At 41.3% G+C, this 24,885-nt stretch overlaps 1 protein-coding gene across 1 annotated transcript; it reads right to left on the reverse strand.

Moving 5' to 3' along the window:
• Positions 1 to 3,846: 3,846 nt before the first annotated feature.
• On the reverse strand, positions 3,847 to 24,537 carry HMGCR (3-hydroxy-3-methylglutaryl-CoA reductase). The gene is made up of 20 exons (XM_061158154.1): positions 24,400 to 24,537; positions 19,662 to 19,849; positions 19,132 to 19,243; positions 18,763 to 18,850; positions 17,185 to 17,269; positions 16,168 to 16,273; positions 13,415 to 13,521; positions 13,208 to 13,324; positions 12,615 to 12,775; positions 12,256 to 12,503; positions 11,964 to 12,142; positions 10,773 to 10,967; positions 10,263 to 10,421; positions 9,964 to 10,121; positions 9,094 to 9,199; positions 7,137 to 7,307; positions 6,711 to 6,851; positions 6,464 to 6,622; positions 5,821 to 5,975; positions 3,847 to 5,683 (listed from the first exon to the last, which is right to left on the reverse strand). Exons 2-20 carry the CDS (start codon positions 19,824 to 19,826, stop codon positions 5,629 to 5,631), a joined length of 2,667 nt encoding a protein of 888 aa, XP_061014137.1. The 5' UTR covers positions 19,827 to 19,849; positions 24,400 to 24,537; the 3' UTR covers positions 3,847 to 5,628.
• Positions 24,538 to 24,885: the final 348 nt, after the last annotated feature.

Here is a 24,885-nt window from a genome sequence, read left to right on the forward strand (position 1 = left end):
CCAGTCAGGCTCCTCTGTCCACAGAATTCTCCAGGCAGGAATACTGGAGTAGTTTGCCATTCCCTTCTCCAGGGGATCTTCCTGACCCAGGGACCGAATCAGGTCTTGTGCATTGTAGGCAGATTCTTTACCATCTGATCCATCAGGGAAGCCCAGATAAGGCCTTAGAAGCCAGCAAATCCAAGCTTTTTCCAGTAGTCATGTATGGATGTGAGAGTTGGACTATAAAGAAGGCTGAGTGCCGAAGAATTGATGCTTTCAAACTGGTGCTGGAGAAGACAATCTTGAGAGTCCTTTAGACAACAAGGAGATCAAGCCAGTCAACCCTAAAGGAAATCAACCCTGAATATTCATTGGAAGGACTGATGCTGAAGCTGAAGCTCCAATACTTTGGCCAGCTGATGCAAAGAGCCAGCTCACTGGAAAAGATCCTGATGCAGTGAAAGATTGAGGGCAGGAGAAGGGGACAACAGAGGATGAGATGGTTGGCATCACCATCTCAATGGACATGAGTTTGGGCAAACTCCAGGAGATGAAGGACAGGGAAGGCTGGCATGCAGATGGGAAGTCTATGGGGTTGCAGAGTTGGCAGTGTTGACTTAGTGACTGAACAACAAAGCTGAGGCAAACACGAAGCCAAGGAACCAAGGGTTCACAGCTAGTTAGTGGCAGAGCCACGGGTGGAATTGCCAGCCCCCTCAACACTGCTGTCCTCTTCCTACTGAAGCTTGTATTTTCCCCTTTGGAATAAGTCCTAATTACAACAGTTTATTGTGTCAGTCATTGGACAATAATAGAGGACCTTAAAACTTAAGGTACTGTACTAAGTTAGAGGGAAAGATATGGTTCCTGTCTTCAAGAGACCTTGGTATGGGGGGAAATGTGGGCAAGATTTACCACTGAAATATGGAAAACAAAAAATCTCAACTTTTATTTGCACATATTTTTATCATTTTAGTTTTGTTTTCTCTAATGGAGTAGAGTGCTCCAGTTTGTTCAAGGTTTGGATTCTACTGGCCTGGGTAGGCACTGTCCTGAAAGCGACTTAAAGATGGACCTTTCCTCAATAGCTTTTCCATTTAAAATTCTAATTATCCAGGCTGTACCAGCAATCAGCTTCAAGCTTTGGCTACTTACCAAGGGTTGTGCAGTATTGGTGAGAGAATCCAGATTTGCTGACGGAGCCATGGCCAGAGGTGAGTGGGCTGCTCATACAGACCAGACTTGACTTTCCTACTAAGAGCAGTCAAGGTTTCAGAATGAGGTAGGTTGTTCACAGGTCATACCCTAGATCAGAAGAGCCTAAGGCTACAGCCCCTGTCCCCGTGGTGAAATGGGCGGGGAGGTGGGGCACCGGTGTTGATCTCCTTTGTGACCCCCCCCCCCCCCCAGGCTAGGAGACAGCTGGGGAGAATGGTCCTGCCATCGCGCATCATTTAGGGCTAACAGTCCTCCGGATTTGCTTTACAGTGCCCGTTTCTCACATACAATCCCAGCTGATTTTACAGTGGTGACTGAGACAGACTTGCTCCCTTCCCTGTCCCTCCTCCCACCTCATCCACTAAGCCCTGTTTTCCGTTTCAAGTGAAGTGAAAGTCGCTCAGTCCTGTCCGACTCTTTGCGACCCCATGGACTATACAATCCATGGAATTCTCCAGGCCAGAATACTGGCGTGGGGAGCCTTTCCCTTCTCCAGGGTACCTTCCCAACCCAGGGATTGAACCCAGGTCTCGCGCACTGCAGGCAGATTCTTTACCAACGTGAGCTATCAGGGAAGCCCAGTTTCAAGTGACAGGAAAGCAAGGGAGGCAACACAGCTGGTGCCTGAAGCCTCCTCTTGGACGCCCGTCCTGATGCTTGCCCGCCAAGTGTCCGCGACAACACACACAGGTGCCTGTGTGCTTTATGTCCGCAGTTGGCACAGGGCCCTCCCACCCTTAGGCGCATGGCCCTCTGGCTTCAGAATTAACCAGTTGAATGGTTGGTGGGACGATCAGCTCCTTGCCTCTGAGTAATCTTACTCCAGACCCACCACACTTGGAAGTTCAAGTGCTAGGCAGTCGGAGCTAGAGTGCGGGAGGGGAAAGAGTGAGTGAGGAGTGCTATCTGTGCAAACCTCTTCAGAGGTGGACCTTTTTTCCCCCTTTGGCCTTCTACTGTCTTATTTGGCCCTTTGGGAGAGAGAGCAGAGACCAAGGGGAAGGAAAGTGAGGGGGGCTAAAAATGTCTCTTTCTGGGACAGTCATACCATCCTTTGAAAATGTGGAGAACTCGGGTGATTTGGGGGGGCAGGGAGGGATCACAGGTGGGAGACACAAACCCAAATACCATACTAGTTTCTAGTTGGTTATATCTTCAAGATTAATCTTTTTTAACTGTCTTTAATATTAAGCAGCACTTGGCCTCTCCATGGGAGTCTGCTGACTGTGTGCTTCCGGATAGACACACGTTTCTCATGCAACATGTTCACAACCATCCCGTGCCCCTCAGACTGAAATCCAGGACTGTTAGAGCAGCAGCCGCACCAGTAGAAAGATCTGCCAGAGTCCTGGCCCCACGCCAGACCAGGGGTCGGTCAGCTTGGAGGCACCTACTGTGTAACCACCTGATCCCACCCCAACCCCAGCTGGAGGCGCGGGGCTTCCCCCGGCCTTAGAGAACAACCATCTGAAAGGGCCGCACAGCCTGAGGGCCCACACCTGTCTCAGCAGCTTCCCAACTTGCTCAGGAGGAAAAGGACAAAAAGCATGTGTGTGTGTAATGAGGCAGGGCTCCACACACATCGTAATGAGAAGGGACTCTGCTGAAATAGAAACTAAATCACTTGCTATCTTCTTCTGGCTTACAGTATAGAAGTTTTCTATTATTTTTTTGCTAACTGGGCAAAATTCTTTCTTAGCAAACTCAAGTCATGTCCGAATAGAGAGGACAGCTTGAGAAACTTGGGTCTTAAGAATTCCTGTAAGTGAATTTACTGCTTTCACTTCAGTCTTCTGTACCCAGCGGATTTGTATTGAGGTTTTGCTGTTCTGTGGCCTCTCATTTTAGCTCAGACCCTTCAATGTGAGAGGTTCTCTTTGGATTTAATTCGCCAGCCTCTGAGATGACGAAAACCTGTGCTGCCCCGTGCATCCTCCTGCTCATCCATCAGCCAGGCAGTTAAGGAGATGAAATTCCTTCCCTGTCTCCTGCCCAGCCTGCTCCTCTCTCGAGGGGGCCAACTGGACAAGTGATCACCTGTCACCTTGGGAGAAAAATCCAAAATGATTTTCAAATATCTGGGCTTGGTTCTTAGGGGTTCATACACATCTGTGTAACTGGCAGTTAGGTCAGAGATCGTGAGTGAACGGGATCAGCGTCTGAGGAGGCCTGCCTCAGCTGCGTAACACTGACTCAGCGGGGCAGCGCGTGTGTGTGTGTGTGTGTGTGTGTGTGTGTGTGTGTGTGAAGTCAGAGATCGTGAGTGAACAGGATCAGCGTCTGAGGAGGCCCGCCTCAGCTGCGTTACGCTGACTCAGCGGGGCAGCTTGTGTGCGCTGCGATGGCTGTTTGGTTTCGGCTGTCCAGTCTTCATGGTTTCTCCCTCTCAGCTAACCGTCACACCCTTCATATCCAAAAGTAGTCCAGCTGAGAGGATAAATCTGAACAATTCAAAGTATAAGGAAGATAGGCTTAATGCACGTATTAAACTGTAATACGCTCCTGTAAAGTTGGAGAAGATTATGGAGAATGATGAATGGTCTTGGGACACCAATTCACATTAGAGGTACCACACTGACCAGAAGGCTTCTAAATCCCAGACAGGCCTATAGTTAATCCAAACAAAAAAATAGTTACTGCTTACACTTATCAGTATTAACTTCCTTTTCATAATTTACTGGAACTGGGGGGGAAAAAGTATAACAAAGTGTATACAATTTAGTAATTGTACAAAACATCAGTTTAGCAAGATGATATGGGTTACAGTCACCAAAATGAGGACCCAAAATATTTTTCATTGCCACTTCCATAAAAAATTCAGATAAAGAAGTCACTGGCTGAAAAGTCACAACAGAAACAATTTAAACTTTTACGTACAACAGAAAATGTCAGTCTTCCCAACAATAAAGCAGACACCACCAGTCCGGCTCCCCATGCTGCCATGGCATGACGGGAATGGTTCTCAAAGTCCATCTTCCGCATGAGCCTCCAGCTTTCCAAGACCAACACTTGAAGCATTTGATGTAATACAAAATAAGGAATTCTTTATTATTTATACAAAAGTTATACATTAAAAAAAAAGATTCGACAACTCTGCTGACCCCCTGAGGAAGCTTTTGTAGGTCCATCAAAGAGCCCCATGTGAACCTTTCAGCCACCAACCTCCTGGCCACTCCCTCCAAGGCCATTCACGCGGTGCCTTCACTGGCTCTGAAAGAGGACTGTCCCCTTCATTAGGCTCAACAAGCAAGCCAGGGTTTCCTGGACAACATTAAAGAATACTGTCTGCTCTGGCCCAAGCTTAGAGTATTTTACCAGAATATCCGTTGATTTTTATTTATTTCTTGAACACTTTCAATAAACTCCTAGCACAAGAAACTTTATTACAACATATACAGATTTGGTACAGTTCTTTACAAAAAACTACCTAGATTTTTCAGCTAAATAAATTTGTGTCTCAAGAAATTTTTAAGTTGGCTTCAAGAAGTAGTAAATTTTCTTCCAAACCTGTCCTTTTCCACCCTCTGAGTTCTGAGAGAGGTCACAGACTTGTATGTCATTTATAAATAGTCACCTTTGTCTAAGCAATATTAAGAGCTCTTGTATCTTTAATAAAGAGCACAAAACTCTGCTTCTTAAAGCCTTATATACTGAAAGATGTTATAATCAATCTAGACAAACATTTATATTTAGACAAGAGTCCTCTCTGAACAAATAGCCTGCAGAAATAAATGCAGTAATTTGTTTTCTTGAAAGAGAACTGTTTAGCACTGCTTAGCACATTATTCTGTAATCTGGGAATAAGAGTAATTCTTCCTTTGAAGAAAGCAGGTCCCCTTCTGAAGAATTATGTTGGCTATCCCCCAAAATCAAAACAGACCAGCACCAAATGAAGTATTAGTTTACAAAAAATAAACTTAGCTCTTATTTCTTAAAGGTCTACAACCCGGACTTAATAAATTAACTATGAAATCAGGAGTTTTGTCAGCTACAATATAATTTAAAAATCCATTTTCAACCCAGGGTTGGGGCTGGGCGGGTGTGGACAAGAGGAGGGTTCAATCTCACACTGTTCTCCATGAGTTCCATGAAGAGAAAACAGTTGTTGTTTTTTTTTTCCCAGCTGTATTCTCCTTCAGAAGTGTGCTGTAGATTACCATCTGTGATGCTATAAAGGCATAATATCCATGTTGAGATCTTGGCAGAGGACACAGCATGTAAAGCATGTAAACTGTTTTCAGATCTGAGAACTCTGTATGGAAAGAACAACCTCAATCATTCTGAAAGAGCCAAAAACCAAGCAGTCGTCTCACTGATCATGTCTATTCATTCTCAACACGACACTGCATTGAGTTTTTTAATTCACAGATTTTATGTTAGTCCTTTAGAACCCAACGCCCGTTTTTTAGTTCTGAACGGTCAGGCTGTTCAAGCTGCCTTCTTACTGCAAGTTCCTTGGAGGTCTTGCAAATTTATCTTTGACCTACGGCAGAAAAGGAGATATGCAAAATATCAGGAATGCAAAATGATAAGCTGGGACTTGTTATTTGACAGGTAGGTTTTTTATACTGCATATTTTAAGCACAGGGAAAATATATCAAACGAATCTGTAAGTCTTACCTGTTGTGAATCATGTGACTTCTGACCAGATGACCTGCTGCCAGTGCTGCCATCAGAGACAGCTCCCCAGCCATCACCGTGCCGCACACGATTCGGGCAAGCTGCCGGGCATTTTCCCCGGGGTTGTCTCTGCACGCTCCTTGGACGCCTAGCATCTGCAGCCAGGGACAGACACAGCAGGACTCAACCTCCCAGTCAACCTCAACTCAACAACTTCCTACTCAACCAACTAAAACGAGGGCAACTAGGTCACCAACTCAGTGGACATGAGTTTGAGCAAGCTCTGGGAGATAGAGGAGGACAGGGAAGCCTGGCGTGCTGCAGTCCGTGGGGCCGCAGAGTCAGACTCGCCCGAGCAACCCAGCAACAACAGCAGCGTTAGAACAGAACCAGGCTCCACAGGGTGTGCTACGTTTTCAAAATCTGACAGCCAGTATACGGTGGGTACACTACAGCGACCCTAACACCCGTGGCCTGGCTAGCGGCGCACTTATCCACACTGGATTAGACTGGTGGGAAACGAATGGAAACACCGCTGAAATGAGAGGGGAGTGATATGTGGTATCAGGCAGCAACACAGAGGACCTCAACGAGTCAGAACCGGGCTCGGGGCGACTGTAGGCGGCACCCCCACATGTCTCACCTGCAGGCAGGCCTGCTGAGGGAGCAAGTTGGTCCCCCCACCCACGGTTCCTATTTCTATAGATGGCATGGTGCAGCTGATATACAGGTCTTCATTCGTGGGACCGCTTGCTTCCATTAAAGTAATACAGTTCGAACTACCAACATTCTGTGCTGCATCCTGAAAAAGAAAAAAGAAAGTAAAAATATAAAATTTCTCTTTCTTTAGAACGACAAAAGACAAGAAAGGTGGAGGCTGGAGCCCTCACCTGTCCACAGGCAATGTAGATGGCAGTTACGATGTTTGCTGCGTGGGCATTGTAGCCGCCGATGCTCCCAGCCATGGCAGAGCCCACCAGGTTTTTATTAATGTTGACCTCAATCATAGCCTCTGTTGTAGTCTTTAATACCTAGGACACAGAGTTGTGCACATCTTACGTCTTCCCCCGAAGATGAGGAATGGGTTACCAGATCTACTTGCAGTGCCTCCAGAAAACAAGGGAGTGTAGATGCGGCCCCATGTAAGCCCTGACCTCAAGAGAAAGTAGCAGTAACGTTTGGTCTGTGAATGAAGCCGTCATCTTGAACATAAAACATACACCTATATGTTCAAGTTTACTTAGAATGTGACTATTTCTCTTCCCAATTCTGTAATCCAGTGAAAGATTAACAAAATAAACTCGTCATCCACTCACTTCTCTGACAACCTTGGCTGGAATAACAGCTTCACAGACCACAGACTTTCCTCGCCCCTCTATCCAGTTGATAGCCGCAGGTTTCTTGTCCGTACAGTAGTTACCACTAACTGCCAGGATCTGCATTTCGGGGAAATACTCCTGAAGTTTGCAAAGTGCTTTCTCTGTACCCTATTAGCCAAAGAAAGAAAACAAAAGAAAAACTACATTAAAACACACAAAATTATTTATGAATTGGAGGCTTTCTTTGTATCTAATAATACTAACACTTCTAAATACAATAACTATAATAATAATCTTTTCCTAATCTTTTTGATATGAAAATGAAGTTCTTTGTAGTCACTGATGAATTGTATGATGAGGATATAATGAGAATATAATACTATATTCGTGTCACTGGGGGTGAGGACCCCAATCCATGACCAATGTGTCATAAATCCCCTTTTCTAGTTATTTAATGGTTACCTACAAGCCCAAGTTACCAAAGCCAGCAAGGAGAACTCAAACATTAAACTAAGTCTTGTAAATGGAATGTGGATTTACACAGAATATAACAAGCCTTCCAAGGACTTCTAATCAACTTAATTAACTCATACTTTAAAAACCCAATTAAAAAAACTTTTTTTACCTGTGGTAAAATACACAGTACAGAATTTGCCGTCTTGACTATTTTCTAGTGTATAGTTCAGTATTGATAAGAACCTTCGCATTGCTGTGTCAGCAATCTCCACAAACTATGCGCGTTAAACACCTCCTCACTCCCCGCACCCACTGGCAACCAGCCTTCTTTCTGCTCCTATGGATTTAACTAGCCGAGCTAACTCTTCAGGCGGAATCATGTAGTACTTCTCTTTATGTGACCAGACTCTTTCGTTTAGTACGTGACCCTCCAGGCTCATGCACATTTAGCATGTGGCATGCTTTCTTTTTGGGATTCCCTGGTGGCTCAGACGGTAAAGCATCTGCCTGCAATGTGGGAGACCCAGGTTAGATCCCTGGGTCGGGATGATCCACCAGAGAAGGAAATGGCAACCCATTCCAGTATTCTCGCCTGGAGAATTCCACGGATGAAGGAGCCGGGCAGGCTACAGTCCACGGGGTCGCAAAGAGTCAAACACGACTGAGCGACTTCTCTTTCTTTTCTTTCTTTCTGCTTTCTTTTTAGGAATTAATAACATTCCACTGTATGTGCCTCCCACACTTTATCTGTGGGTGGACATCTGGGCTTCTTTAGCAACAGTGAACACTGCTATGAACGTGGCTATACCAACATCTTCTTGAGACTCTGCTTTCAATTCTTTTGGGTGTCTTACCCAGAAGTGGAACTGCTGGGTCAAAGTAATTCTATTTGTAATTTTTTCTTCAGGAACTGCTATTTACTGGAAATTTTTAAAGCTTATGTATTTAGTCACTATATTCTCTTTCTGAGTAGTGTTTATAACTGGGAAAGCACAATTAGCCTGACTACTTGACTTTAAAACTTTACATTTCTATCTGATAAATAACAAATATTAGTAGAAAAAAGATGAGCTATACACAATCTTCTTATAAGGAGATAATTAAAGGAACTACACACACATGAACTTGGCTTTTTAAACGTATGTTTTGAAGTCTCTAGAATAAGTCATCTTTCAGTTTACAGGACAAAGTTTTGAAGCACTAATCCCCAGATTCCTCCTGGCCCTTCAGTGTAGACAGAATATGCACAATGCTGTCCAGATTAAATATCTCAAATATGAACAGTACCAACCAACAAATGCCTGATTTATATAACATGACCTACATGTATCAATACTGACCTTTCAATACAAATCTTTCAATCAATTAACTCCTTGAGTAAGTAGTATGTGCACAGGGTATAAAATTCAAAAATATAGTAGGGGATAAAGAGTGAGTCTGCTGCCCTCTTCAGGGATAATCACTCCAGCAAAGTCTGTTACAGTGCGTCCGTGCTCACCTTTGAAATCATGTTCATCCCCATGGCGTCACCTGACCTGGACTGGAAGCGGATGTACAGGTTGCGGCCGGCCACACTCATGTGTAGTTTCTGCAGACGTGCAAACCTTTAAACAAAAGCAGCAAAGACTTTTTTTTACTTTTTGAAGAAAATGGATGTTATCCTAAAGTCTAGCTTAGTTGGTTCATTTTATACTTAAGAGAAAACTCATGGAGACTACATATTAAAAGTCTTTTCTTCTTTAATTAAACATTCTATTAGAATACTGCTTCAGCTGTATCTCATTCTTACATGTTACAAGAAGGAAGGGGTGCAGAAAGTCATTTCATGACAAATAAACTTTAAAAGTTCATAATAAAAACAAGCATAAAAGCTTGAACTATACTTGGGGTTATCATTTATATTGACTATCCTTACCAATTTAAGGATAGTCAAAGTAAATCTACTACACTAATTTATTTACCTCTATCCTGCTTGGAAAATCTTTTTCTCAGGCAATCCTGCCCTAGGGCAATTTTAGATCAAAACTCTTCTAGGGCAAAGTAACAGCCTAATCAAAATGAGCCTTGTAAATCCAACATACAAACTTACTAGCTCCCACTATTTTTTCTAATTAACCTCTATGTAGATATTTACTGAAATCAATATTCTGCTCTGCCCACCCCACCCCACCCCACCCACTCCATCCCAACCAAGAATTAAAATTAACATCACTATTCTGAAAGCATGGATTTAAAATTGATGTTTCGTTGCATCATCTTAAGAAGGCAATATGTTCACAGTTATATTTAGCCATCCTGAGTATGGCACTGGTTCTGAAATAAATGTGAATGCACATAGAAGCCCCCTCGCCCCGCAACCCCCACACACCTGCTGGTGCTGTCGAATGCTTCCTTCATCACTGTGAACCCTTCTGGTGTCTCAAGCCAGCCCTTCACTTCGGCAGAGTCACAAGCACGGGGAAAACGCACCACTGGGCCACGAGTCATCCCATCTGCAAGGACTCGGCTGCTGGCACCTCCACCAAGCTATCAAGAGGGTGTGACAAGAGCAGACATTAATACTGAAAACAATTCTGCTTGTCCCAAAAGGTCTCCTTGACTGTCCCCAAATCTCATCTCACTGTCTAGAGAGTATCTTGAGAGGCAGATACATAAATGCCTACTTACGCCTATTGCTCTGCAGCCTCTGTTAGTGCTGGCCACAAGACAGCCTTCTGTCGTTGCCATTGGAACCTGAAATTCTTTTCCATCCAAGCACAGAGGTCCTGCCACTCCAACAGGGATGGGCATGTATCCAATAACATTCTCACAGCAAGCTCCCATCACCTAAAAGGTAAAGTCAGGCAACAAGTAAAAATCTATATTCCAAATACCCAGTCCCTGTCATTAGTAACTTCCTTCAGACTTAATCCTTTAGTGTATTTTTCAATCAGTTTTTTTATTTACTCTTTAAAAAGTTTTGAAAACACTAAACTCTTGAGTAATGACTGTAAATAACAGGGAAAGTATTTTTGAATTTTGATGATCCATACCATAAGTAGAATACAAAATTACAGTAAAATGAATTCAAAAGGAAAATGTTTTATAAAACTATGAAAGTTTAAAAGACGAATCAAGAAGAAGACTAAAAGACTAAAGCTATAAAGTAAAGCTGCTCAAATAAAGAAAATAACATACCAAGGAGTAATTATAGTCCCTGTAAGGGAGATACTGGAGAGAAGAAGGCTCTGGAAGTTTTTTGGAAAGTAGCTGTCGGCGAATAGATACACCTCGTTCATGGGTCTCCATCAGAGTTTCCAATTTGTAAGCTGGGATATGCTTTGCATTGACCAACTGGATGATCTCAGCATCACTAAGGAATTTTGCACCTTTCTAAAGAAATGGGAAAAAAAAAGGAAGGGGGTTGATAGAGGGAAATGAAAATAGACTTGAAGAATCATACTTCATACTATTCATAATAGACTATTTTATACAAATAGTGCTCTCTGCAGAACTAAAATACAAGTACTTTGAGAACCCAAAGGAATTTGAAGTTCTAAAGGAGATGATTTGAGTAGAAATGAGAACATCAAAATAAAAATTCTCTATAAAAATGCGAAAGCTAAACAAAATGTTAAGCCAAAACACTAAATTTTGCAAGTGACATACATAGGGGGAAAAAATTTCGTAATTAAGATTCTGACACCCACCCTATAAGTTTTGTATGTAGCATGGCAGTTGAGATACTGGTACACATATTAAAAAGAATGAGGGAAAGTGATAAACAAAATCTACTCTCACTCACATGCACATAAATTCAGAATGAATCAGAGTAAGCAGATAGGAATGGAACGTAACAGTCATGCTAAACCCCTAAGTCAAACAGGGATTGTCAGCAGGACACCCTCTTCAAACATTACAAAGAAAACAAGCATCCTCAGGAGCATCAAGCTTACTTTAAAAACGCAAAAACAAACAAAAAGCCCCTCAAACCTCTCTTCTTTGTCTGAAATTCATTTCTGTGTTGAAGCTTTCCTAGGCCTTAACACACATATAGAATACAGCAGTTGCTCCTCTCTTTATTAAATGATAGTAGAAAGAGCACTGAGTCTTCAGTCAGTAAATCTTGGACTCTTGATCCCAGCTTTACCGTTTTTGGTTTTACTTTGGGACATACTTAATTAACCCTCCTAGAGTCAACATTATCTCATCTGAAAAATGGAGAAAACTATACTTATCTTACAAGGTTGCAGGGAATAAATAATGAGACCACGACCTGTAAACCATGTAACACTGTGCTGAGAACTTACAGGTACTCAGAGGCTGTAACGTCCTTCCTTCCTTTAATAAAAAACTCCTTAAGAAACAAGCTTGAGTCTATTTTCTCACCTCTGCATTCTCAAGAATCTGTAGACATTCTTCATTAGGCCGAGGCTCCGTGGGAAGTTCAACTTCAGGTTCCTGTGTCTCTAGTTCCAGTGGAGTATCGAGTAAGGAGGAGTTACCCACCACAAATGTAGCTCTGTTTGAGGTGTCATTTTCTGCCACTAAGGGTTTTATAACCTCAACTGTTCAAGAGATCAAAAGAAATCTCAGACGCTGAAATTGTGCTTTTAAAAAGACTCAACTTCTTGACAAATCAACACTGGAAGAACGGAAAATGAAGAGAGTAAGAAATCACCTTTTCTTTCTCTGTTTTTCCTGGCCTCCTCCTCCATTGCATGGAATTTCTGGTCATTTCTGACCAACACAGGGTCACGTCTACAACAATCGTCTGTGACTTTTTTTTGGGTTACTACAGGAGATGTGATAGGATTTTTTAACGAGAGTGTAGATTCTGTCTCTGCTTGTTCAAAGAAGATATACTTGACAGCCAGAAGGAGAGCTAAACTTAGGGTAATGACTTGTTCAATATCCATGCTGATCATTCTAAATAAAAGAAAGCAAATTAAAATGTTATTACTCAGAAATAAAAAAGGCATAACCTAAACTGTCAGAAGCATAGAGTGCGGTGACTCAAAGTAGGGCTCAGGAACTTACTTAGAGAGATAAAACTGCCAGAGGGAAACACTTGGTTTGATTCTCTTGGACACATTTTCATCCAATCCTAAAGAAACCTTAGAATTGTCCGCTGTGCTGTTTTGAGGAGAAGGATCAGCTATCCAGCGACTGTGAGCGTGAACAAGAACCAAGCCTAGAGACTGAAATAAAAATTTAAAAACCATGTACCCTCTACATGTCAATGGAGCCTAAACTCACATTCTGCAAGTGGATAACCAAACACTGTCTTCCTCCCGTGCCCTCCCTCACCAGGTAAAGAAAGCCCCAGGTTTGCTACGTGACTGAGCAAAGGGGTGACCCAGGGGGAGGCCGAGAACATTCCCCCAAAAGAACAGGGTTTAATGAAAGAGAAAGCAGAAGGATTTGAAAAATCCATTTAAAGCAGAGAGAAGACCAGCGATCTCATAAGGAATGAGGAAAAAGATAAGAGGGGGAAAAAAAAAAAGGAAGAGGAATATCAGTGAAAGAGCCAAAAACTGTAGAAAGACAAGAAGGGCAAAAAAAAACCCTGAAAAGCAGAATATGATATTGGAACCAAAGATAATGAGAGGAGAGGAAATCTATGTAATTACCATAATCATCTTAACCCTCTGAGTAACAGGATTTGGCTTATTTTCTTCTTCTTCTAAGACTCGGGCAAAATGGCTGAGCTGCCAGATTGGACGGCCCTCGCGGCTTTCCCGAGAAAGCTACAAAGGAAGTCAGTGTTATGTTAGAAGTTGCCGACTGTGTGATGGGAAATCCTCTTTTATAGTGCCATAAGGAAGAACAGTTCTTACCTCTAGAACCAAGGACACACAAGCTGGGAAGAAAGTCATGAACACAAAGTAGTTGGCGAGAACCGACATGCAGCCGAAGCAGCACATGATTTCGAGCTGACGCACCCCTGGTTAGAGAAAAAGGAAAGCGTGAGCGAGGGAGCAGGTAGGACTCTATTTCTGGGGCTGCCGGCATCACAAGGCTCCTCCTACAGGTAGACAAACGCGTGAGATACTGGCCTAGGACGCTCCTTGCCACCTACTGGAAAAGGTGGTCAGGAGCTCGGGCGTGCTGGGAAGCCCCAGGGCACAGGGGCGGCCGCCCTGAGGGCAGGGACCCGTCCCCTCCCACGCCCCCGAAGGCACAGCGCCGGCACACGGCAGTGCTTAATGCCACCCGGTCACCCGTTTTACCAGATGGCCATACTGTTTTGAGATAGGATGGATATCAGGGACAGAACTCTAATGGGGCAAACACCTTGCACCCCGTTATCCTGCTAGTCCAGTCCCATTCATCACCACAGAACCAATTCACCTGAGGACCAAGGACTTCTTGTAAAACACACTGCCTGTTATATCATTCTTGATACAGTATCATAATCAATATTTTATGTGCACTACGCAACTGTCATTTCAGTACAACCTCTGTGGTATCTACTGACAGTCTTAAAATTTCAGTTCATTGATCTCTTTGAAAAATGATGTAACACAGAAAGGCAATCCAACATCCAAAATTAACAAATGTTTCAGGTGTCATTTGGTAATCTTCTCAAATAGAAGGGAACAGAGCTAGGAAAAGATTAGATTATCAAATCGTACTTCCTCGCTTTACAAATAAACTTGTATATAAAACATAAAACATATTTCTGATGCTATTCATATTAAAAATAAAATGGTTTTGAAAACATAAAAATTGATCCCCTTCTCCCATAAAAAGTGCTAATTAGAGTAATACAAAACTTAAAAAAATTCAACATTGGGTTTTATTTTCTGAATTGTATTAGATCATTGGACTAAATGAAAGAAAAAAGCATATACTATATTTCCTAAAAATTCTATAGCTATTACTCTCAAGGCAGAAATTCAAGAGAATGCAAAATTACAATGACAAAAGCATTATGAACAACCTACATTTAAGTAGTAGCCAAACAGAACTTTCTTTGCAAACCTGAGACTATCAAAACCATACTTGCCCAGTGCTCTAACCCCCGGCTGTCCACTCTTTCCCTCTGTACAGCAGTAGCCACGGGTGTCGCCAGGTTCTGCAGGCATCCTTCCTCACTCTGGCCCAGGGCCACGTGCCACTGTGTTACGCGTGGACAGCACTATATTCTTCCAAGAAGTAGACTTGTTTCTTTTTCACTGACTTTCCCAAGGGTTACTTCCTTGTTAATAGGTATTAAATCTGTCCTTTTATTCTACTCTGAGCCAGATCACTTATTTCCCATCTCTATATGGCTGTAAAGGCCTCCTTGCTGGCTTTTCCAACATCAAATTGAATCACTTCCTTCATCCATATGCCTTATCCTGACCAAAGTCATCGCCCTACTTCCCATATCAGTTTCCACTGCTTTCCACATCGTTTTCAAATGAATAATCCCTGGTTTCACAGCCCACTACCAGTTCCTCTCATCTTCTTATATACTGTTCTGCTCGAATAAAATCACATAGTTATATTTTCACCTGGTCAAAAATGTTTTCTTGACTGTGGTGGCAGTTACATGACTACATCTTTGTCAAAACTTAAAACTATACCCCAAAAAAGTAAATTTTAAGAAATATACATTTTAAAACTTTTTAAAAACATATTGCTGAGTAAGTTTTGTTTTGAATGATAGATTAAATAAATGAATAAATAATAAATTTACCCTCCAAAAGTTAGAAGAAACATTATATATACTTATACACAATCTAGTGAACAGATCTCAGCTAATAATGACAACTAACTACTCTCTTAAAAGTTGATTTACTTCTGAAAAAAAAAAAAAGAAAAAAAAAGTTGATTTACTTCTGAAAGAATAAAGTCCCTTATTGAGGACACCAAGGCACTGGGAAATACAGTACAAGAGCAGTTAGCCAAGTGTGGCCCTCATGAGAAAGCCATAAAGTATAGTCTCAATGATTAGGAAACCTTGACAACAGCATGATATATTCTTTCTGGCAAATTTCCACGAGGCCATAATTTCTGTCTTATATAATGGAGTCCTATGTTTGATGTTTAACATCTAGTTCTCTACTATCCAATTAAGGATGAATAAACATATATTTTAGGGTCAGTGCTGGCTCAGTGCTAAGATGTACTGCATATTGCTTAAATCTTCCTAACTGCTCTGTTAGGTGGACCCAACTTAGATCTGTCCAACTCCCAACTTTTGCATTGTCTCCTACATGACAGTTAAAACAAAAGGAACCGAGTCATTAAGTCAGTCCAGATGACATCAGGGGCTGGAAGATGGCTTTCTAAATGAGCCTAGAACACAATCTTGGTTAAAAACCAAACAAAAACATCTTAAAGTCATCAAAAAAGTGGAGCACCAGAAAAGATGCTGAGATAGTAAGAGCGAAAATAAATCAGTAACTGCTCAGTTTTCACTAAAGCAGACACACAAAAGGTCAGATCAGATATACCTACATATTCATACAGTTAAATAGTTTTTAATTTTTGTAATGTCAGACTTTTAAAAGTCAGACTTTAAGAATAACTAACACAATATAATGTGTTCCTCTCTCTTCTACAAATTAATTTTAAAGTATATTAAAAATTGTTTACAAACCTGACATGGTACCAACTCCAATCACAAGACATTCTACAAGAGCATCCAGGGTGAAGGTGGGACCTAAAACTGCCATCCCACGAGCAATGTTCTCCCTCACTTCATCCTAAAACAGACAAACACAGCAAATGAGGAGAAGGTAGGAGATAACTTTAAAAACTTTTAGAGCATCCGCGGGCTTTTACTAAATCAAATTTACTATATTAAGAAAAAAATACACAATATGATAAGACTAACAGGCATTCCAGATATAAAGGATAATAATAATATAAAGGTCTAAAAAAAGAATATGTACACTGCTCTGCATCCCCCATCCACTGAATTAGTTATTTCTTAGGAAGATTCCTTTGAGGTAGTATATTAGTCCTGCCATTTATATCCCACATAAATTCCTACATCATTTTATATTTTGGCTACCACTCACTGACACACGTTCTTAGTTTAAAATTTTTTGAGATCATGTAAGTATTATGAAACTTAAATATCCTTGTCAAACTGCTCGAATGATCATAAATATTCATAAAATACATACTCAGGGTAGAAGTACATGATCTTTTATACTCAATATTACTAAAAATGTTAACATTCTTTAAAGTGACTAATGAACACCAAGATGAAACTTTCGATGAAATAATGCTAGTGTTAACTCAAGGGGTTCAGAAATCAATCTACCCTGAGATTCTTCCCTTAGATCCTGTCTGTTCTCTAATACGTTTCAATAGGTAGATACTCTAATTTATCCAAAAGACATAATACCTTACGTTCTGACACCTTCAAAAAGGAAAATGGAGAAAATTCCAAATTTTAGAAGCTGTGGAATTACAATTGAGTTGGCAAATAAATGGGACAGTTCCTAGGGTACCTAAGAAGACCCGTCTTAAGACTGGACAAAATTATATGCAACTCCTGAATCATGGACTGCGAAAAAGTCCGAGATTTTTCTAATCATCTTTCCTATTAATGTAAACAGCCTGAGAGAAAAGAATACCGCCTGCATTCATGTCTCATCAACAATACCTGTGAGTTAGAACTGAGAGCAAACTTGGCCAGCGCACTTGCTCTGGAAAGGTCGATCAGCAGCAGGAAAAAGGGCAAAGCTTCACTAGGGGGAGAAAAACAATGTGATCAGGTATATTTAACAGAAGAAAAAATATCACTAAAAATCCTTTCCTAAAACAAAACTTTCCCCTGGTGTACCTTTTGCAGACCAAGAGGTATACCCTATACTCCTCTGACAACCTCAAAGCTAAATTTATGAGTCAAACTATTTAAGAAGATTTTTAATGTTAAAAATGTAAATACGCTTACACAGAAACACCTTTTGATAATTTTATAGCAAAACAGCATCATCAGTAAAAGAAAAGAAATGCATTCTTGTGAATTAGTATGGGGGAAAACAGTGGAATACAGGTACCCCCCACTTGTCAAAAGTTCACTTTACTCCACTTCACTTTTATGAAAGACCTACATAGTACTCATTTTTGCTAACCAAAAGAAATCCAAAGAGGGTTTTCACTCTTACAAAAACAAGGGGAGAAGTGAAAAGAGCATGCAGGGTCTGCTTTGCAGGGAGCCGCACAGAGGCCATGGCACCGGAGCAGAGTGGCACTGCCCAGGATCTGTGCTCGGCATCGCAGCGCCAAGCTCACAGCCCTGAAGCGCATCTGTGCTGCATCGCGACTTGCTGCACGCATCCAGAGCTTCCCCATGGCTCAGCGGGGAAGAATGCACCTGCCTCGCAGGAGACACAAGAGACCTGCGTTCAATCCCTGGGTGGGGAAGATCCCCTGCAGGAAGAAATGGAAACCCACTCCAGTATTCTTGCCTGGGAATTCCTATGCACAGAGGAGCCTGGAGGGCTACAGTCCACAGGGTCACAAAGAGTCGAACAGGACTGAGTTCAAAGACACACACTGTGCGCATCCATTAGGAAGATGTGTTCTAAGGTAATTGCTTCTTCACTTACAAAAGGTTTCATAGGAGAGCTGTATTTTCAGGTAGTAGGGAAAACCAGTATACTGTATGTAATTCTTTTCTCATTAATTATAATACTGTCTATGGAAGGATAAACTAAACAAATTTTCTGGAGCGTTAAGTTGGCAATAATGACCCTTAAAAAGTCCTAAAGACCTACACAGCCACTGTTTCACTCCTACGGATGTATCCTAGGAAAATAAGAACAAAAATTTGCTACAAAGACATTTATCACAGTATTGTTATTAATGGGAGAAATTAAATAACCTAAAAATCCAACTCAGAGGATTAAGTAAATAAACTACAATACATTCATATAGGAAAATACTCAACAGCTAGCTGTTAAGGACAAGCAAAGATATTTATAACTTTTCATAAGCATAAAAGTTATAAAGCAGTATATAGAGTATGATCTCAGAAGTTTTCTTCAAGCATAAAAAAATGGGAAATGAAACACAGCAAAACATTATCAGGTATTAGCTAACTGATTTAATGAAAAAATTTCCTCTATTTTCCATAAACTTTCACTAATTTAAATATTACAATGCTTTATAACATGGAGAAGAAAAGTTCTTAACAATATATTTTGGAAGAAAGTATATTTATGCTTTAAATACTTACTTCAAACCTGTCAATTCTTTATCTAAGAAATGAATGACAACTGTACTGAATACGAAACTGGAGAAAATTGTGAAGAGTCCAGCAATACCTATAATGACAAAATCCAACAAGCTGAAAAAATTTCACCCTTATTACACACAAATAACATACAGTCCTACAACATTCTGCAGGAAATATTATTTTCTCCAGATTATTAAGGTCTCAAATAGCAGAATGTCTAATTTGAATGAAAAGAAATGAAACTACTGAATACATGCAGCACACATTAAGCAACACACACATTTCCACCCATGTGATCTAAGCAGGTAAATTTCCACAGGGAATAAAACATTTGATAGCACACAAAAAGGTTCATATGTAAATTATTACCCAAAATATATTTTGATCCAAGTTGGCGTAAATTCTGGAACTGGAAGTAAATATACAATATTGCTATGCATCGTGTAATTGTAAGAATTATGATATCGCTGCTCAAAACATCCTATTGGGAGAAATAGAAAAGTCCAAATCAAAAATAAGAATTTTTATTTTCTATGGCATCATTAGTTTATGTATCATCATGATAATGCAGGCACAAGTAAAATAAAATATTAAAATGCAAATAAAATATTAACTCCCAATTTTTAAACATCCAATGTTTAAGTCAATCATTTTTTACTGTTAAGTTACTTAGGAAAGCTAGATTTCTCAGGTAAAGTCAATTACACTCATTTCTATATCAAAAGCAAAAGGAAAGTATCTGTAGAAGTAAATACAAGTAAATATCGGTAAATGAAAATTTGAGATAAATTATGAATACTGAAATAAAAATTTTACTCATAAGTTTTTTTGATTATATGGTCTCTAAAAGGAGAAATTTAAAATGTAATTGAGTCAACAATCAGATTAATCTCACAAACCTCTTCAAACTTCGGACATTCATAATTCCAGCCACAGATCTTACTGTTGCCAGTGAACATGTTCATGGACATCATGCAGATGGTCAGCGTCACTGTCCCCACTATAACTTCCCAGGGATGGGAGGCCACAAAGAGGCCATGCATTCGGAAAAGTCTTGACAACATCGTAGCTACAGAATCCTTGGATCCTGGAAGGAGTACCAAGTATGAACACTTAATATACAGCTCACTGTATTTTCAGGAAAAGCTTTAAAACCCTGCTTTTGTATGCGGTGTCTTGTACCTTAAGGATAATACTATTTGACAGTGTTTCTCGTAATTCCGGGAAATAATTGCAAAATTCAAATGAGAGGACTCATTACTCCTTTATTCACAATACTTAAATCCTCTATTATTCACTAGCAAACAGCTTAAAAGCAGCTATTTCTTACCACTTGTATGAATTTGAGCATTTAAGATCAAACCAAATAAATATCTCAGCTCCTGATTATTATCTAAGCCAAGCAGGAGAGCAGTAAAGCAGAAAACGGAAGTGGGAAACAACCACGCACATTTACTTTCTGATTACCCTGCCACAAAACGGGTGTGAGCACCCTCCTCACTCTCTACATTCTAGTTATGCAAAGGGTAAATACCGAACCATGTCCTCGTCAGTGTCCTCCTATCAATCACTATCTTAGTTTATAAAGCTCCTCGAGGGCAGGAGTCCACTAGACCTGTCCATTCCACACAACACGTGCCATACTGTCACTAGAAAATGTTTAATAAACCTTCCTAATGCTGCTGTCACTAGAGGTCTTTCCCCAGACTTTAAGTTAATAAAAGTGCTGGACCAGTACAAGAATAGGGCTGGCTGGCCAAGGCAGACACATATGGCATTCAAAAATTTCCAACAGAACTTGGGTTATTTTGATCTACTGACTACCATAACTAAGCTTCTCCATGTTTGTTGACTAAATAATAATAATTTTGATATTCTGATTTTTTTTAAATCTAATATAGTTATTGATCTCTAATATAGGAACTTGCGAGCCTTCTTACACTAAAATTAATGCTTATGATATAGCATATTAACCGCCCATTAAAATCAATTAAAATTAAGATTAAATTTTAAGCCCACTGACTGACAATCAAGAATTCAAATGAATCTTTCATTTAGGGTAATTAAGCAAGCGATCTGTTTATGGAAGAAGAAAATTAAAAAAGCATCAAACTAAGGAAAATAAAGGATTAATCTATTTAAAGGATTAGGGAAAAGAAAATCAGAGACACTTAGGAACCAGAACAATTACCAAGTGTCACCTCTCACACCTCAGCCACACCAGACCATACAGATACCTGGTTTTCAAACTGCAGGTCATAATCCCTTCACTGCATCAATGAGATCATGAAAACAAGTTTCTGAGTCAGAAGAAACATTTTAAAATAAAAGAAAAAAATAGCTGTGGGTTAGACATATGGTATGGGTAGGTATTATTTCCTGAAACACTATGTTTCATGAAATTATAGATATGAGTGTATGTCCTGGCTTCTGACATAACATGTATTTCTTAATGTGGGTCTCAGTTTTAAAAGGCTGGCAGGCACTGAGATAGGTAAATGTGGCATGCATCTGCCTGTGTCTCTTCAGGATTTTTCAACCGTCCTCCCTGAGTTCTATTCCTCGTTTCATCCTCCAGTGCCTTGCACTCATATATCTTAAAAGCACTTGCTCAAGAAATACTTGCTACTTAGAAATAAATTCTTAAGCTACAGTAGCATGCATGTTATTGACACATCTTGAACCTGACCTAAAAAGATGACTTTTTTAAAGGGCCCTAGGGTATGGATATAATTCCCCCCTCTTCAAGGGCCCCAGTTGTCTGCATTCAGAGAATATATTAAGGAGGAGGAGGGGGTGGGGAAGAAAAGTTATATTTTCTATACTATCCTGGAAAATGAATAACAAAAATATCTTTTGTTAAATTAGCAAGGACTTGAAATACTGGAGAATGTGAATCGCATCTTAGGTTTGAACTCTACTTCATTTCAACTAAAAACTTCATGAGAGCCGAGATTTTCATGCTGGCCTTCTATCACATAACTTCTTCATATTTAAAAACAAAGACCAAAACCCTGTAAACTAGTCTAATAGCATCAATGTTCCAGAAGACAAATTAACTGAAAATACATTTCAAAACTAGGTCAAAATTTTTAATACTCCTTTCTCCCCAAGCCTTCTCAATTTAAGAGTATTCTCTTATCAAGTCAATATATTTTTCACTATCAGAAAGTGAACTCAGCAGAATTAAAATCCGAGCTGCTAGCAAGAAGGCACCCCAATTTGATCACAAATAGGTTGAACATTATTAAATATTATTAGGAACATTATGTTTTCCCTCAAAAGCTTCATGGTAACACTGTCAATTCTGGGACATTTCTTTCCTAGGTGTAAAGTCATCTTTGCAACATTCAGGTAAAGATTGACACAGAATCCCATGAACCATTCCCAAACACAGAGAAGCTCGCCTATTTGGAAACACAAAATGAGTAACCAAATGTACAAAGGTGTGTCAAAAGTCACCATAATTGCACACACATCTCATTTCCCACTAGCAACCTCCCTATATCCCTGTGATTATGCAAAGCATTTAAATGGCATGGAATCCAATCCTCCAACTTCATCAGCAGTTGCAAACGGCACTAGCAGGCAATAGGGATGCCTCATGCAAATTCAAAGTGTTTAGGCCATGCTGCAATAAAAATAAATTTTGGTTAAAAAAAAATCAAGTTAAAAAAAATAATAATAAAAAATTAAAAAATCAAGTTAGGCAATGTGTGCCTTGTCCATACAGACAGAAGTATGCTGCAAACATTTCATAGATTACTCAAAAGAATGTATAATTTAAATTAAATTGAATCCCCAAACTCTAATCCAATGTGCTACAAAAACCACCTACTGTGGCAAACTGCAGAAAAGGATGCTTTGGCCTCCTACCCTAATTCTTTCCTCCCACTCAGTGCTCTTCCTATGCTATATATTCCAGTATTTGGTTCTATACTATCCTACACTGTTCTTAAATTAATTACTGTGTATGTTTTGTCTCTTTGAGGGCGGGAACCATGTCTTGTACTGAGTCATTTTTAATTCCAAAAGGATTAGCATTCTGCTGCTCAACCCAGTGTCTTAGTGGGGGGCCGGGGGGAGTCCTTGCACTGGAATCGGGAAACCTGGACTCTACACTCAATTCTATGGCATGACGCCTCTTTGTAAATCACATATCTTTTTATTCACTTATAAAGCTAGAGCTCCAAAGTTCTTTAACAAAGGCAAGTATCAAGCGAACCATATGAAACTGCTATTTTTTGTATGGGGAAAAATGGTCAAATTTCAAATATCAACAATTTCATATGGTCAACCTAAACAGCTACTGATACAGATGTGGTTACCTATTCATAGTCTAGAAACTAGATCATACAAGAATAAAAAGAGAACATGAAATATTAGCGCACACACTTCATCTTGAAATGTTCATGCCACATACACGAAGTTTTCACATGTTACTGTTTCACATGTTAATGTTAATCTTTGCATATTTTTAGCCTTGATATTACTCTCAGTGTCTTTACTGCCAAGTTTTATCACAAATTGGAAAGACACAACCACCAAGAAGGCCCTCAAAATCCAGTCCATCCCCAAAGCACACTTTGAGTCTTTGCTACATCACCTCTAAATCATAAACTGTTTCTCACTGCATGAAGAGAAAAACCAATCCACAAGCAAACAACAACAACAAAAATACATTCTTTACATTGTGTGATGCTGAGGAGGCAAGTCTTCAATCCCTGAACAATTTCAAACGACCATTTAAGACGGAGTACATCAACTTCCTCCTACCGCAAAAATTGACTGTTCTATTTGTGAATCTCCAAGGTACGTTTCTTCCAGCCAAAATACCAAAACCAAATAATTCCGAAAAACCTACAGGATTTAGACTAAAGGACATCAGCAATCAACATCACATCAAGGAGAAGACGCCTCTCCAAAGAAGACTCGTTTAAGTCTTTGGGCAAGTCTCTACCTTGGGCTCTCGCATCCTCTCAACTCGTTTCTCCAGGAAATAACCGGAGGCATCTATGCAGATCCACAGCTCTGAACTAGTCAGCAGCATTTATGGAGATCTCATCCGTCACTTTACAGAAAGGTGCTGACGAACAGCAGCGCCAGGGCGTAAACCCAGTAAGAACAGCAAGCATGGGCGTGAACCATGGCACCATATAGACTTTCTCGCATCCTCTCCTCGAGCTGCGGGCCGGGCTGCCCCACAGTCTCCCCAGAATTTATCGAATCAAGGGGACTCCGAGGTCACCCCGCCTGGCACCCTTGTCGCCCCAACGATCATGACTGCGCAGCCAGCACCGCCGGCTTCGGACGGGGCCAGGGAACGCGGCGATGCCCCGCCGGCCCATCGACAGCGACCGCAGCCCCGAAGAGGCGGGCCCCCCGTCCGACCCGTAGGCCTAGCCTGTCCCGCGGCTCGCCGGCATGGATGCGGGCCGCCGCTCGGCCAGCTGCGCCTCAAGGACGTCTCTTCGCAGTCCCCGCCGGACCGAGGCGCCACCCGGGGCAAAACCTCCCGCTCAGCTCCCCTCCAGATCAGCCGGAGGTGCCGGTGGCCCCTTCCCGGCAGGGTCGGGCGGAGCTGGAGAACCTCCACCTACACGACCCCAACCCGCTCCCACCCACCACCCTCCTCACCTCCGGATCTCACTAGAGGCCACAGTTCCCGGGAGCCGGCGCTCCGCCCGTCTCCAGTCAACGGAGACGCGGAGCGGAAGGAACCTTCGCTCTACGCACGCTCGGCACCGGACGACCCCGCGGCCAATAAGGAAGGATCGTCCGATCGTCTAGCCAATCATCTGGGGCTGGCTCGGCCTGACGGCCCTACGTCACGAACGGTCGCCTTAACAACCGCCCACAGCTCTCGCTGGTGCTGAGAACCTGCACCGCACCATCTCTCACCATGGCTCCGCCAACCAATAGCGAGTCGAATCCCAGCACTGGGGCCTGCCTATTGGTCATAGAGCCGTGGAGGCGCACGCATGGAAGCTGCCTAGGCGAAGACGATAGGGGATCTGGCGGGTGGAGTGTCCTCCAGTCCAGGATCTGACCTGGGGTCATTCTGGCTGGGTGAGCACTATGGGGAACAGAATAATTGGAGCCTGAAGATCAGCGCAGGGTCCG

The sequence above is a fragment of the Dama dama genome, chromosome 12 (assembly GCF_033118175.1).
Source record: "Dama dama isolate Ldn47 chromosome 12, ASM3311817v1, whole genome shotgun sequence".
Taxonomy (NCBI): domain Eukaryota; kingdom Metazoa; phylum Chordata; class Mammalia; order Artiodactyla; family Cervidae; genus Dama; species Dama dama.